This window comes from Primulina huaijiensis, unplaced genomic scaffold (genome assembly GCF_012295235.1).
Source record: "Primulina huaijiensis isolate GDHJ02 unplaced genomic scaffold, ASM1229523v2 scaffold43333, whole genome shotgun sequence".
Classification (NCBI taxonomy): Eukaryota; Viridiplantae; Streptophyta; class Magnoliopsida; order Lamiales; family Gesneriaceae; genus Primulina; species Primulina huaijiensis.
In genome coordinates, this window is record NW_027360482.1 from 124,738 (window position 1) to 140,857 (window position 16,120).

The 16,120-nt window shown below is 36.1% G+C and overlaps 2 protein-coding genes across 4 annotated transcripts; one reads left to right on the forward strand and one right to left on the reverse strand.

Annotated features, from left to right (window-relative positions):
- Positions 1 to 223: 223 nt before the first annotated feature.
- On the forward strand, positions 224 to 11,718 carry LOC140970047 (protein VAC14 homolog). Of its 3 annotated transcripts, XM_073431603.1 has the most exons (20): positions 228 to 613; positions 775 to 888; positions 980 to 1,045; positions 2,608 to 2,697; positions 2,773 to 2,892; positions 2,996 to 3,024; positions 3,143 to 3,285; positions 3,366 to 3,460; positions 5,549 to 5,635; positions 5,732 to 5,839; positions 6,032 to 6,123; positions 6,287 to 6,368; positions 6,808 to 6,873; positions 7,276 to 7,391; positions 7,484 to 7,604; positions 7,848 to 8,009; positions 8,126 to 8,254; positions 9,366 to 9,434; positions 10,663 to 10,950; positions 11,317 to 11,718. In XM_073431603.1, the coding sequence occupies exons 1-20, from the start codon at positions 524 to 526 to the stop codon at positions 11,407 to 11,409; spliced, it is 2,160 nt and encodes a 719-aa protein (XP_073287704.1). In that variant the 5' UTR covers positions 228 to 523; the 3' UTR covers positions 11,410 to 11,718. The 3 variants fall into 3 exon arrangements, with proteins under 3 accessions (XP_073287705.1, XP_073287707.1, XP_073287704.1); XM_073431604.1 differs by lacking the exons at positions 10,663 to 10,950; positions 11,317 to 11,718 and adding an exon at positions 9,676 to 9,868 and having other exon boundaries at positions 224 to 613; XM_073431606.1 differs by lacking the exons at positions 10,663 to 10,950; positions 11,317 to 11,718 and adding an exon at positions 9,673 to 9,808 and having other exon boundaries at positions 224 to 613.
- Positions 11,719 to 12,216: 498 nt separating this feature from the next.
- LOC140970073 (ankyrin repeat-containing protein At2g01680-like) lies at positions 12,217 to 15,637 on the reverse strand. Its single transcript, XM_073431637.1, has 3 exons — positions 15,211 to 15,637; positions 14,321 to 14,730; positions 12,217 to 13,336 (listed from the first exon to the last, which is right to left on the reverse strand). Exons 1-3 carry the CDS (start codon positions 15,497 to 15,499, stop codon positions 12,461 to 12,463), a joined length of 1,575 nt encoding a protein of 524 aa, XP_073287738.1. The 5' UTR covers positions 15,500 to 15,637; the 3' UTR covers positions 12,217 to 12,460.
- Positions 15,638 to 16,120: the final 483 nt, after the last annotated feature.

The following is a 16,120-nucleotide window of genomic DNA, read 5'->3' on the forward strand; positions in this document are numbered from 1 at the left end:
CAGTTTTCTCGAATCATCGCAACTTCCCCTACACGAGCGTAAGTTTGGCCCAACCGCTTGATTCTTTTGATCTGATGTGATGGGCTTTAATGTGTGTTTATTATTTGTTGGCTTGTTATTTAATTTTGGTAATTACACACATAAAAATTGTAATTTTAAAAATGAAAATTTTTAGGTTACGTATTTAAATTTGTCTTAAAATTCCAACGAAGCACGAGGCTCCTTGAGTCATTTCACGAGTCGAGGCCAATTTTCTTGCCAAATTTAATCGCATGCTGATCAGGATAAAAAACCCTAATTTTGGAAACCAAGAAATCAAGAAAAGACCAAGAATTATCTCTCGAAATTTTCGAAGTTGAAAATTCCGATTCAATTAACAAGCTATCGACCTTGCAGATTCTCTTCGTTTCGTCAATCAGTTTTTCATTAGATCTACTGACAGTCTGTTATCGAAGATTCGTTAAATGTTATGTAGCTAAATTAAAAGGCAAGATTTTCAGTTTCCTTTTCCTGGGGATTTGTTATGGCGGATGCGCTGTCTGTGATTCCACCTGCTGTTCTTCGTAATCTTTCCGATAAGCTCTACGAAAAGCGCAAAAATGCTGCTTTGGAGGTAATGCATTGCGTACGGGGATATGAGTGTTTTTATGTTTGTGGGTGTGAGCGTGCTTTTTTTGGAAAATTTGTCCTGAGTTTGAAATATTAGGTTCCAGTGTGTATCGGGCTTTAATTTTGTCAGTTATTTGATAATCTGGAGGTTTCGATTGGATGTAGGTGGAAGGGATAGTAAAGCAATTAATCAGCTCTGGGGATCACGAAAAAATAAATGCCGTGATCAATTTGTTAGCCAACGAATACACTTACTCACCCCAGGCGAATCATCGGAAAGTATGTTAATTATTTAGTTTCACTATCAATGTTGGAGTTCATTCATCTAGTATGTCAGTTGAAAGCTTCATTTGTACGTTTCTGTTTCTAGGGAGGGTTGATAGGATTGGCAGCAGCTACAGTGGCTTTGACATCAGATGCCGCCCAACATCTTGAAGTAAGAATGTTAAAGTGACGATCCAGTTTCATACTTATTATTTGACAGTGCTCAGGCGAAGGAAAGAGCTTTTACTAACAGAATGCATAATAGATGGCCGATCTAGTTTGCTCATCTGTTCCATTGACTTTAGCCCTCTTTTTACTTATAACAAACCATCACGTCTTATTAATTCACATTAGTCAGGTTAGTTAGTGAGAAGCTAATCACCTAATAAATTCAATCATACAGTTGATTTAATTGTCTGGTTCTAGGCGAAGCAGGTTCCTCTATTTTTTAATTTACCGTTAATGCTTTAGAATTTAATAAAGCACATTCTGTTGGGGTCATTGACTCATTGAGGATAAAAATTTGCAGTTTTCATGAATATTCATGGCTGCATGCCTATTTTACCGCCTACATCTAATGTTTGGGCGAAGTAAACACATTTAAGTTCCTGCTTCAGGGAACTCAGAAGGTGGAGCTTGCTAAGCTCCTTCCTGTTCAAATGTAGCAAGCAGTCAGGCATAAAAATTGTCAAGAAAGTTATGCTATCTATTGCAGGATGCAGGAATGCCAGTGGCCTAGTGTACCTAAATGGATTGAATAAACTGAGGGATATTCTCATCTAATCCATCATTTTGATCCAGTGACCACCTAACATTTATAGTATGTGTATTTGCCTATTTGGATGTACCTATCTTTTATCTCGATAAATTTGGCTGAATTGGTTTATGTTTTGAAATTTGGATTTTTGATTCAGCGATTGAGACTGTGGGTGAAGAAGTATGGACTGTAGTTTAGTTGAAAGATGACGTATCATGAACTCAAGTTAATTTTAAGGGCTGTTGGGAATTATTGATTCAAAGAAAGAAATAATGATTTTATAGCATAAATTAACATAATTTCTACATGCTAAGAGCTAATGAATTAGAAAACTTTGGGTATAAGATGCAGTAGTGCCACACCTTGTATATGTGAGATATACCTCAAATCCCGCAGATTACAACAGAAGGATCACATGGATCATAACTTTTTTCGAGGAATATCTACTGATTTGGGCATGATTTCCTTAGCCCAAGTGTGTTACTGGATCAATCTGTACATTTCAATTTTATGTTAAAGTTGAGATGGGTATGAATGCTAGAAACTGGTCTGAAATGTCACAGAAGTAACATTTTCAAATTGCATTGCATGGAACTTGGCCCTTTTCATTTCTTTGCTTGTGAAGTTAATTCATGTATCAAAATGAATATACTTTCATCCCTGAAACTGAGGTAAGGTTGCCAGTGGGTAAGTAGCTTGCTCCTTCGACCTTGATATGAGTTTGATTCACCTTTAAGTAACTGCTGTTGGGTAAGAGTTGAATTCTACATTTTGAGAATCAGAAGATTAGAAAAACATTTTCCTCCCTTGAAGTAAAACTATAATGCATGTATCTGAGTCCTTATGTGTCATTTTTCCTATAGCTTATTTAGATTTCCTACTATTCTTTTACTTCCTATTTATCTGGTCTAATGTTTCTCGGGTTGTTTCTGATGAAGTTTTTTTGATCTAATGCCTCTCTTTCGTGGTCATTCCAGCAAATTGTACCCCCCGTTTTAGCTTCTTTTTCTGATCAAGACAGCCGAGTTCGATATTATGCTTGTGAAGCTCTGTACAACATTGCAAAGGTACAAAAATAGGGGACTTTTGTTATATTCCACTTTTCCTTGTGTAATTTAGTTGTCCTGTTTGCTAATTTACAGGTTGTGAGAGGCGATTTTATCGTGTTCTTCAACGAGATTTTTGACGCGTTGTGTAAGCTTTCTGCTGATGTAGATCCCAATGTACAGAGTGCTGCTCATCTTTTAGACAGACTTGTAAAGGCATGTGGTTTCTTTTTCCTGAGTGTGCATGCATGCATAAATTTATGCATAACTGATACAGATACTTTTTTAGTATTGCTAACTTTGGTTGCTTGTAATGCAGGATATCGTCACCGAGAGTGATCAGTTTAGGTCTGGTGTCTCATTTATTTTGTTCACATAGCAATGTATCAAGCTGAATTCTTTGATATCTCTAATAATGAAGCAATTTATTTTAACTTTCTACTGCTGCCATTTTCACCTGACTCAGCATTGAAGAATTTATTCCATTGTTGAGAGAACGAATGAATGTCCTAAACCCTTATGTCCGCCAATTTCTGGTAGGATGGATTACTGTACTAGATAGTGTTCCAGATATCGATATGCTGGGGTTTCTCCCTGATTTTCTTGATGGTGAGAAGGCCAAAACACATTCACAGTCTCTAGCTGTGTTCCTGCAGATTTATGTTCTCACATTGGTAATAAAATTGCAGGCTTATTTAACATGCTTAGTGATTCTAGCCACGAAATAAGGCAACAAGCTGATTCTGCACTTTCTGAATTTCTTCAAGAGATCAAGAACTCTCCAGTAAGATTCAGCGATGCTACATCATTAATTTCGTTAGTTGTGATTAGAGGCGAGCATTTATTGAGGAATCCTGCCCTTTAATGAGCCATGAGGATTTAAGGAAAAGAACCTTCTCCTGTATTCAATTTGTTAGGGTATATCGATTAATTTTGTTCTGTATTCTTGCTCATACTATGGCTCTATGTTGCTACACATGCACCACCGAAATAAATCAGTGAACATGATTTTTCTAGATTCATCAAACAGATGTAAAACAGCATGTGACATAGAAGATGAGAAAGTCTTACAGGAACAACTATCTTATAACGTAAGTTGAAAATAATCCTTGTCAACTAATAATTTCTCGTGGAAAACTTAACTGGTTTCTCACCATGTTAGGAATCAGAAGTCTCAAATACTCATTTTTATCTCAAAATGAGTGATGGTAATTCACTTGACGGCTCCCAAACATGCTATAATAGGTTTTATGAGGTCCCCCAAAAAAATTAAAAATGAAGGAGCACAATCTTAGAATTCTCAATAAACATAATATATAATACCTTAAAGATTCTGTTGCTCCAAAACGAGAATAACAGTGAAAAAACGAGAAAGAGGAAAGAATCCAGACATAATATAATCACCCTGTAAGAAATGACATTGGAGATTGAATATCATTTGAATCCTAGATATGAAGGTCATAATATTTCCACAGTTTTCATATGATATCACTATGCAAAAGTGGGTAAAATAAATTCTTGAGTTATATATTTAACCTTTTAGATTAGATTAGATGAGGTTTTGAGAAGTTAGGAAAGATATGCTGACCCTTTTCCATCCATTAAATATTTCTAGAATGTATAAATCTGAAATTGAAAAGATTTTTATTTCAAATGAAGATGGAGTGAATGACAAGGACTTGAAATGCATCGAACTTCTAATTGTGCTTACTCGTTATTGACCCAGCTACCTTGTGACGACTTTAATTTCCTTACTAAACTCTATCTTAAATGAAGAAAACACGTTTTTTAAATGGAAACAATTGTGAACTAGTAAACCCCACCCATTTGGTATTTAACAATAAAATGATTGACAGAACTGCCGGAAGGCCTTTGTTGATTGTGTTCGAACAAAATACAAGTTGAAAGGTAGGGTAAGATAGAATTTTACTAATGGAGGCTTTCGCTCTTTGGTAACCCTATTTATTTTATCATTTATTGATTATTGATTAATTTTTGCTTCAATGTAATATATGTGGTTTTCGCCCAAAATACTCTTATCGGAATATACTTTCAGGTACCTTGTTTTTTGATGGATTTATCGGTTAAAATCAATTAGCCCATCATCCATACTTTATGCTCAGAGCACCTTTCTTTGCCATATCATTTTGGAACTCCTCATCCCCATCTCAGCATTGTCCTTCCTTCTTTATGTTGAGAATCTATGCTGACTGTCCCAGATGCCTAACGTGATTGTTTCTGTCATCCTTATCGATTCTAGTCCTCTCATCGAATATTACTCAACAACTTTGATATTCTTGTTATCAAGTTGATGGTTGAAGTAAATAAGGATTATGTTTTGTGCCTCTAATAGTTGACCGGTGTTATACCCATGGAGAACGATGTTTCCCTGCAATTGTGTTTATACCTTAATTCATCTAATCCTAGTATGAGAAGATAAACTCGGCCATGATTCAAATTACTAGAGGAAAATAAGTTGTGAAGTGTGTTAATGTTAACTTTTCACAAAGCAACCTTCCACTTCCCGAGTAGAAAAACCTTAGAACTGCAGAAAAATAAAATCCCAAGTTAAATTTCACTTCCTCATTATTAATGGATGAACCTTCTTTTGAATTTCCGGAAGATCATTCCGTGCTTATAAAGGGTATTACTTGACCGAAACTGGATACTGTGATGTCATATTGTAGACTTGATGACATTGTGTACATTTCCTGAAAAATAAAGGCAATTAGGAGACATTTCCACAGATCATGTATTAGAACGCGACCCAAGTAATAATTTCCGTGTTCAGTTTTGCCCTCTGATGAGCCTTTATTATTTAGACCACTACTTTACCTTTTTAGCAATTAGTTGAGAACTGCGACTTTTGAAGTCTGTAGATTATGGTCGAATGGCTGAGATACTAGTGCAAAGGGCAGAGTCACCTGATGAATTTACTCGATTGACTGCTATTACCTGGGTAAGTACTTTATGTGCTTTTATGATGTGTAGTAGTAAAATATAGTGTGGGTTTCATTCTGTCAGATTTGGTTGTGTGCACAACTTTTCTCTGTAGATCAACGAGTTCGTAAAACTTGGTGGGGATCAACTCGTACCCTATTATGCTGATATTCTTGGTGCAATTTTACCTTGCATATCAGACAAGGAAGAGAAAATCAGAGTTGTAAGTTTCATTCTTCTTGTTGACGGAAAAGAACGATTCAACATTGTATTCCACAACTTTCGAAAGAACTGATGCACCTTTCAGGACTTAAAAACTGAATTGTCATTTATTTGTTGCATGTCTTGCTTGACCTCCCCGATTAAATTTTTTTATTCTGGCGCGTGCAGACTTATGTTGTTGTTTGACATTCAGGTTGCTCGTGAAACAAATGAAGAGCTTCGTGGAACGAAAGCTGATCCAGCTGAAGGATTCGATATTGGAGCTATTCTCGCTGTAGCTAGGAGGTATCTTTCTCCTATCTGAACAACTAGGTTTATGCTCGTCTGTATTTCACTTGTGGTTTATTGACGACCCTTGTAGAAGGTTATACATGGTGCTATAGTTGCTCTTTCCGATGCCTTTCAGCGGATGAACTGTGTTGAAAATTTTATTTTTTCTGTGTACCAGTCATCTGTCTACTGAATGGGAGGCCACACGTATTGAAGCTCTACACTGGATAGCAGCCCTTTTAAATCGACATCGAACAGAGGTGATCATGAATATTTGCTATTTCCAATGCACATGATTTAAAAGAAATTTTCGTAATGCATATCCACGAAACATGTAATCCTTTTCGTAATGATTTTTTGTGTAGTTGTGTGCTATCAGACATTTTGCAAATTCAGTAAAAAGCATACGTTGGATGCACGTATTACACTAAATTTGAGGTTTTGGTGATTGATTGATTATGCATTGGAGATTTTTGTACATGTACTGTTGAAGTGAAACTTGGGGACTTGTAATCTCAAGGAAGCCTTGCTGTGCTTAATTGTTTTTTTTCGCTGAAAGTTGGTCGCAAAGCTTTACTCGATAAAATATTTTTGGTTGTGGGCCATCTACTAGCATTTCAAAATCATTGAACTTTCAGTTACATCATTTTTGGAAAGTGATGATTAGATTTTCACTCTCCATTTTCTCACTTGAAACAGGTTCTATCATTTTTGGATGATATCTTTAAAACTCTTCTGACGGCACTTTCAGATCCATCTGATGAGGTATCTTCTCCACTTGCTTTCCTCGCTTTCTCAGTGCCTATTTTTTAAAACCAATTTCTGCATCAATTTTTTAAGTCTTTAATCTTTTTTGATGGAGACATTCTAAGATATAGTTTCTCTACTTTTATAAACTATGCATTCAAAGCTTACATTTTGCATGTTAGAACCATATGATAAGGGGAATGCTTTATTTACATATTTCTACATGTCTCTATTGATTTGATGGGTCTGATGCTTTACTCGCCTGCTGGACTAGTTGTGGAATTTCTCAATCATGCTCTCTAGATTGGAGGTTTACTGCATTGAGTTTACAATAACTTCAGCACCATTTAACTTATGATTTGTGGATGAGACACTGGAAATTTCTCAATCATGCCCTTCTTGTTTTCCATTTCATCTCAGGTTGTGCTGCTGGTACTTGAAGTCCATGCTTGCATTGCCAAAGATGAGAAGCATTTTCATCAGCTCACTTTGTATTTAATGCAAAATTTTAGAATTGACTATTCTCTCTTGGAGAAGTGAGTCATTTGCCTATGCTTCTATGAATATACTTAAATAACTTTTTTAATGTTGTTTATAACCGGAGTAAAATAACTCTTTGTTCTTGCAGGCGTGGCGCTCTGATAATTCGTAGACTATGTGTGCTACTTGATGCTGAAACCGTGTATCGGAAGCTTTCCACAATACTTCAAGGGGAACCAGATTTGGATTTTGCATCAATCATGGTTCAAGTACTATGTTGTTCGCACATGGATTATTATCGTGTTTCATTCTTTTTGGTCTTGTCTACCATGGATAGATAACCAGTTTCAATATTACTTGTTTTGCTTATTTATGATTTCCAGTAATTGTATACTCCTTGTTTTTAGGTTTTATTTTTTTTGCTTCTTTCCATACGAGGCAAGGTTGGGGTCTGTTGGTCGGTCGGACAGCAAGAGATATTCCTGTGAATGTGACCCATTTTTTCATTTCAGGCTTTGAACTTGATTTTAATCACTTCTTCGGAGTTGGCTGGCATTAGAGATCTTTTGAAACAATCACTGTTGAATGATGCTGGAAAAAATTTATTTCTATCTTTATATGCTTCGTGGTGCCATTCGCCAATGGCTATCATAAGCCTTTGCTTATTAGCTCAGGTACGAGCTTTGTGATTAGTGGTCAGCCATGTCTTTACCTACCTTTGCCTCTGCCTCTGCCTCTACTGTGCTTTTTCAACGTTTACATTTATATTCTTGATGGCACTGCTACACAGACATATCAGCACGCGGGTTCTATTATCCAATCTCTGGTCGAGGAAGATATCAATGTTAAGTTCTTAGTCCAATTGGATAAATTGATCCACCTTCTGGAGACTCCCACCTTTGCTTACCTTAGACTACAGGTAATTTTAGTGGACGTGGTTAGTGATGACAAATTTCATCTAACTTCAACTACAGACGTAACAAATTTCAACTTACGTCAATTACAAACTTGGTTTTCCTTAACAGCTTTCTCTCATAAACAGACTTGGGATGCACATGTAAATGGTTTCTTGCATTAAGTAACCTTGTTAACTTGTGTTAATTTTTTTCTCTATTTAGCTGTAAAACTTGTGTATGTTTTTCTCTATTTAGCTGTAAAACTTATGTATGTGAAGCTGTGTATAATTGGTGCTTATTTTTGTCCATGTTTGGTGACTATCCATTTAGAATAAATAAGTTAGACCACAAGAAGAGGGACGGTAGAAATTTTAGCTGTTGGAAAGCTTAAGAGGGACATGAGAATACGTGATTTATTTTTGAAAATAATGCTATGATGCGGCAAACTTGTTTAATCATGGAATTCAATCTGAACATTTTTAATGTCTATGCCTGAATTTAACGTCTGCTTAGTTTTGTTTCCAAGTCTGTTAGATCACTCTTTGAATACAATTTTAAACAGTTAAATTAAGTACTGGATACTATAAAGCAATATTACATGTACGAGGTCGATGGTCTAGAAGTTTGTATGACATCGATATTTTTAAAAACTTTATACAGATACGAAAAATCATTAAAACAATTCGATTTTTCACTGATGCTAAATGGTGATTTAAAGGTGGGTGAGATGTCTTCTGCTACAACTGAGAAAAGGAGATCATTATAGATACTGTCTCAATGTGTAACTTAAAGAAGTAAAACTTAAAAAGGTATTATGGGAGACGGCAGTTTGTTCATAAATCATAAGTTATTTGCTGTTGAACAGTCTCTGATGTCAATTTTAATTTTCTTGTGAAAATGGTATTGATGGCATTATCCACTTGCCTTTTGATGCTTGTTTTTTTGGTTGTTGAACATTCTGTCATCCCTGTGCTTTACGTCTGTTCTATTTCTGACCTTCATTCGTTACCATGGTAAGTTTATGACAATATTGTCGGAGCTGACGGAGCATTTGTCTTTATTATTTTTTGTCAAACAACTCATGTACAAAACCATTTTTTATGCCATCGTACATCTCTTATTTGCCTATTGCAGCTTCTTGAACCTGGAAGATATATATGGTTGTTGAAAGCCTTGTATGGTCTCCTGATGTTACTTCCGCAGGTATATGAATACCAGTTTCTTACTTTTATCAGCATTTTAGAAATCTCAAGTACAGATGATGGCCTCATTGCAGATTTCTTCCACATAGCTTCTATGATATATTGCTTGGGAGTGTTTTATCAGGCACATTGTTGATTTGATGTTTTAAATTCAATTCCTCTTTGCTGAACTATTTGCGTGAAATATTGGCCTGAGAAGAAAAGGAAAAACGATAGTTGATGGGAAATCAATCAATCAGTAGGACCATGCAGACAAAGATTGAAGATGAGATGATTGAAGGACTGTGGGGGAAGAAAAATGCAAATTAACCAAGGACAAGAAACTATTTGACACAAATTTCTTCTAACTTCAAAGAGCAACTGATAACAAATAATAAGCAATTTTCGGCCGCAAAGTCTGCACCAGCCATAAAAAGATCTGCATATTTCTTGGGCAGCTGGATAGTAGGTAGCAAAAAACCGAGTATGCATCAGTCCTAATGAAGCCAATTTTCACCCAAAAGATTATTTCGTTTATTATTGTGGCTAGCTGAGTAATTGAATTTCCGTTAAATTATAACTCTGTTTTTACAATTACAGGAGGGGATGAGGTGTGTGACTTATGTTTTGCAGTTTGTGTTGACCTTTTCAAGCCTACATGTTGATTTTGAAGGACTTCGTATACTCGCTTCCATTATTTCTCTCTATTTTACAGAATCTTTAAATGCCCTTATGTTGGTTGTATGGCACTCCTAGAAACTTTCGCAGGCTTCAATAGAAGTTAGTAATGGTGTAGCAATAGAAATTTGGTGGTAATCTCATTTGTTAGCGGGACTGTCTTATGGTGACAAGAATAACTTGTATGATCTAATATCAGAATATTTTTTCTCGGGGATGGAAAATCCACCGCTGGGTTGTCAACTTGCGAATTATTCCTCGATTGATGGAGAGGTCCAGTGTATATGCATGAGCGTAGGTCTTTTGAGTGCATTTATTCTCGCGATTATGCTCTTCATATTTCTTTTGTTTTGCACTGCTGAAGCAATGATTAAAACTCAATTATTTGTTTTGGCAAAAAAATCTGTTTCAAATGTTATTTTCAAAAACCAAAACGGAATTCCTATGAGAAATAAATTGAGGCTTGTAAGTTGTACTGTTCATTAAACATAATTTTACTGAACATACTCGTACTTTTTCATTTTACGTCCATTAATTCTGTGTGATAAGTCTCTTCTCACGTACTGATGCAGCAAAGTGTAGCATTCAAGATCCTCCAGACGCGGTTAAAAACTGTACCCCCATACTCTTTCAGCGGTGAACAATACAAGAGAGTGTCACCTGGAAGTATTTTGTTGGAAGGTAATTATGTAGGTGGATCACAACTTTCAGATGGTGACATCAGTGAAGATCCACATAACATGAATGATGGTATGAACTTCGACTCAAGACTGCGGCAGTTTGAGAATGTGCAGCAGCAACATCGCATACACACTAAATCTCAGGCGCAATCGCGTTACAATTCTGCTTCATCTGGAAAGGTATGTGGTACTTTGTTTCTTGATATTAATATAGTCCGTCTACTGGGAATTTTATTCAGTTATGATTTCTGTTCAAAATTTTCTTTCAAAAAGAAATAGATGGAATTATGGCTCATTTAAAAACCACCCATATTTTGAGATAAATTCTACCTGAGCCAAGCTTAGGGTGGGACACACTCATACAAAGTTGGATTCATTTATTTAACGTTCTCTTGACTCTTGAACTGTGCTTATGTTTCAAATACTTTTAGCGATTTTCTTTTCTGTTAACGTATGATTTTACTCTGCATCAAAAAAGTTTGTACTATATTTGTTGATAATTAACAAGTAAATTGTTCTGCGGCCAAATGTTAATCTTCCGTTCAGGACGTACAAAGACCAGAAGAACCAAGTCGTCCATCATTGCAAGAAATGAATAGAACTCCTTCAGTGCTGTCACGCAGAGGTCCCGGGCAATAATTTTATGGACTGGTTTTGAGGTTATTTATAATGAGGATTCCATTATTCAAGACTGCTGAGGTTTTCTAGCATATGTAAATTGTATATCCTAGTAGCTTCTCTATTGAACCCTAAAAGGGTGGTTATGGTTGGCAGTGGAAATTTCTTGGCTGAATCGCCAAGCTATTCTTTTGACAACAGATACACCCATGTGGTTATGTTATTTTTATTGAAAAACCATATGGGAGGAAAAAAAATAGATGTTGGGTTTAGGTTGTATTGAGTTTGTTTCTACTACTAATATTGTCATTCATTTGCTACAGTGTAACATATCTTACATGGCTACGATTCGATTATTTTACTATTTTGGATCCGGGTTTAGGGGACGTGAGATGTTTCAGAAACCCATTGTGTATTTTAAATAGAAATTAGATACGGGGTGTCGGCACGTCGGTTTTCATGTTAAAAAAAAATGTTAATCTTCCACACAACTTGAAGTACTCATGTGATTGGTAATTATGTGATAACGATGTTCTGATACTGACCTCTAAATGTAGTTTTCCAATGAAGTTGAGGTTGACGAAATGATTCGAGTAGATTTCAAATTTGTTATATTTATTTGATTCAAAATTTGAAATTTGAATCATTGATTCTGGATTTCAAATGCTTTAAAATTCACCTACATATGCATATTATTCATTCAAACATAAGCTGAGAAATGTTTTTGAATGTACGAACTTAGTTTTTAAAAACACATTTGAAAATGAAATGGTTTGATTAGGCTTCGTAACCAATGGTTGTAATTTGCTACGTTGTACATTTATTTGGTTCAGAATGACGTGAAACATAAAAACTAGTAAACATATGCGTGCATGTACATCTGGATTAACAGACTAACCTTAAACTCGTACCACTTTTTGCATTATTAATTTTCCAAATTTACATGTTTGGGAGTGGAATAATAATAAAAAAGGAAGCCATCTACGACAAGTCGACAACAGCCCTCCAAAATTTACTGTTTGGGGAATTTATGCAACTGGTGACTGCAAAAACATAGACTCGCAGATATGACTCATAATGCATATATCTTCTTTTCATCAGAATTATAATCATCCAAATCAGAAATATTTGCAGAATATGCCCAAGAGAACGATTTGCTTCCGCTTGCTCGTCTGATCCGCCTCTGAGAATCGCTACCGCATATTCCAAAATGCTGCTGGAAAACGAAGTAACACAAACTGATTAAAGTCCCCACAAGAATCGGAGCCCCGACAACCGTTATGGTAGTCGCCATCCAAGAACTTTTCTTCCCCACGACGACAAAAGATATCGACAAAAACGCCCCACAAGTGCTGATACAGGCGGCCCACATCATCTTGTTCACTACTGAGACTACTTGTTTTTGAGCTCTGGTTTCCCAAGCAACCAAGGTGATCTGAACGACGACTACAGAAAGTGATAAGAAAAGGGCGGTGGAATCTAAGAGACAGAACGCACGGAAAGCAACCGTTTTTGAAATACGTGATTCGCCTGCTTCTGGTCCGTCTGGAAAATACTGACCAGGCAAGTTAAATAGAGCAAGAAAAGCAATGGATGCCACAAGAACAGCAACAACCGTGACAGAGTTGATGGTATTTTGAACGGCTTCTCTGTGAATATTCTTGAGTTCTTTGGCAATTCCTGAGACTCGTCTCTGTGTTTTCTCATTCTGTTTGATTTGTGAGTGGACTTCGTGTTTAATGTCACTAACGGTTCTTTTGAGTTCCATTGCTTCATCAGCTTGGCCTATGTGTATTGCGTGCTTGGCGCCAGCCTCGACCAGAGCTTCCTTGATTTCCAGAGGTGAGTCTCCGTATTGAAGTTTCTCTGCTATGTCCATCGCAGTTTCACGTTGATTATTTATGGCATTCACCTCGACATGCGCGTAACTCAGTAAAAGTCCAACTATCTGAAATAGAAAAAAGCAATTTCCAGATTCAATAAGAACACAATATAGAGTAAGGTAGTAGAATTTTCATGATAAGTACATACATTAATACATACATCGATTAATAGATACCTGAGAACGATTCTTCCGAGTGGCTATGTGCACAGCCGTATTACCCTTTTTGTCCCGTTCGTTTAATATGGAGTGATCAGCTTCCAGTAGTTCATCTACCACAGATGTCTCCTGACCTTTAACAGCCATGTGCAAAGCAGTTTGGCCCTTCTTATCCTTGATAGAGACAATACCTGGATCCCTTTGGACCAGTGCTTTTACGACGTCCAACCTGCCATATCTTGCAGTTGTGTGCAATGGAGTTTTCCCATTTTTCCGAACAATCATCATCGAGCTCACATCTGCATCGAGTATCGCGTTCACTACATCCACATGACCATTGGAAGCAGCTGAATAAAGGGGGCTCGTGTTCGTTGAGTTGCATACTTTGCAAAGCTCGGGCCACTTCTTCAGCAGTTCTTGAACAATTCCTAAACACCAGAAATNAACCGTGACAGAGTTGATGGTATTTTGAACGGCTTCTCTGTGAATATTCTTGAGTTCTTTGGCAATTCCTGAGACTCGTCTCTGTGTTTTCTCATTCTGTTTGATTTGTGAGTGGACTTCGTGTTTAATGTCACTAACGGTTCTTTTGAGTTCCATTGCTTCATCAGCTTGGCCTATGTGTATTGCGTGCTTGGCGCCAGCCTCGACCAGAGCTTCCTTGATTTCCAGAGGTGAGTCTCCGTATTGAAGTTTCTCTGCTATGTCCATCGCAGTTTCACGTTGATTATTTATGGCATTCACCTCGACATGCGCGTAACTCAGTAAAAGTCCAACTATCTGAAATAGAAAAAAGCAATTTCCAGATTCAATAAGAACACAATATAGAGTAAGGTAGTAGAATTTTCATGATAAGTACATACATTAATACATACATCGATTAATAGATACCTGAGAACGATTCTTCCGAGTGGCTATGTGCACAGCCGTATTACCCTTTTTGTCCCGTTCGTTTAATATGGAGTGATCAGCTTCCAGTAGTTCATCTACCACAGATGTCTCCTGACCTTTAACAGCCATGTGCAAAGCAGTTTGGCCCTTCTTATCCTTGATAGAGACAATACCTGGATCCCTTTGGACCAGTGCTTTTACGACGTCCAACCTGCCATATCTTGCAGTTGTGTGCAATGGAGTTTTCCCATTTTTCCGAACAATCATCATCGAGCTCACATCTGCATCGAGTATCGCGTTCACTACATCCACATGACCATTGGAAGCAGCTGAATAAAGGGGGCTCGTGTTCGTTGAGTTGCATACTTTGCAAAGCTCGGGCCACTTCTTCAGCAGTTCTTGAACAATTCCTAAACACCAGAAATCAGGATTTTTCGTTATGTGGAAAGATCGACAAAAGTTCCAAGACCAGTAGTTCTCGAGAAAATCCAAACTTAATTTGGCTAAAAGATAAAGTACGCCAACACAAAAAGAAACATCCTGATCCAGTTACTCCCCAATCATAAATCTTTAATTTCAACAAAAAATAATAATAAGCTTACAATTTGGTATCACTTGCTACCTATTTCTCATCATTCCACACCTAAGCTAAATTCAACCGTATCAATAAATTCAGTTCAGCATCCATTGATCAATAAAGAAACACCAAATAATTTCTTTAAAATTCAATCTGCATACAATCACAATTAAACACAAACGCACACGAAATTAACCAAAAAGGTGTAAAACATGAACACCAAGCTGTAAATATATAATACACCACACACACTCACGCACAAAAATCAAAAAATATTCCACCGACAAAGAGTGAAAAGGACAAATTTTTATACCCAAATGGCCTCTGGCAGCAGCGACTTGGAAAGTATCCATATCCCCTTTAGCCCTCATCATAACAGTCTCCAAATCACATAAAGCTACCAAATAATTGAAAACCTCAACAAAATTATTCTCTGCAGACACATACAAAGCAGTCTGTTTCTCATCATTTTGAAGGGCCATCAAAACAGATGGATCAGATCCTTCATTCTGGATGACGCTCTTGAGGGATTCAAGATCATTAGATTGAACGGCCGAGAAGAATGATTGGTGGGTAATGAATCTTAAAGATTTTGAATCCATCCACTAACTATACTGTAATCAAGCAAACAACACGCACGAACAAAGAAAAGTTTCGATCTTTGAACTGCTTTTTCTGCTCTTGTTTTGCTATGTAAACGAGTGGATGTGAGAGTACAGTTACACCATGAGTCTCAAGTGTATTTCTAAAAAAAAGTAGTTGATCGGGTTTAAAAAAAACATCTCTTATCTTGTCTTGGTGTAACGTCAATTTTAAAATAGTGTAATTGTTATATTAAATACAAAATTTATTTTCGATCCATCCACTCTAAATTCTACATTAACATTAAAAAAATATTAGTAGATTTTTTTTTAATTTTATTCACAACAACTAATTTATTCCATAAAATATGGGATCTAAAATAATTTTTATATTGAAATTGATTGAAATGACGAATTAATTGATTTAAATAGCTTATTAAATTTATTTAACACTAGTTCAAATATAAATTTTATTAATTTAAATAATTAAACATTTTACTTGATTTAATATAATAATAAAATTTACTATTAAATTTGATAAACTTGTTTATATATTTTTAATAATTTTTATTAATTAAATATAATATTATACAAAGAATAAGTAATATAATTATTTATAGATTTTTTTTACAAAAAAAAAAA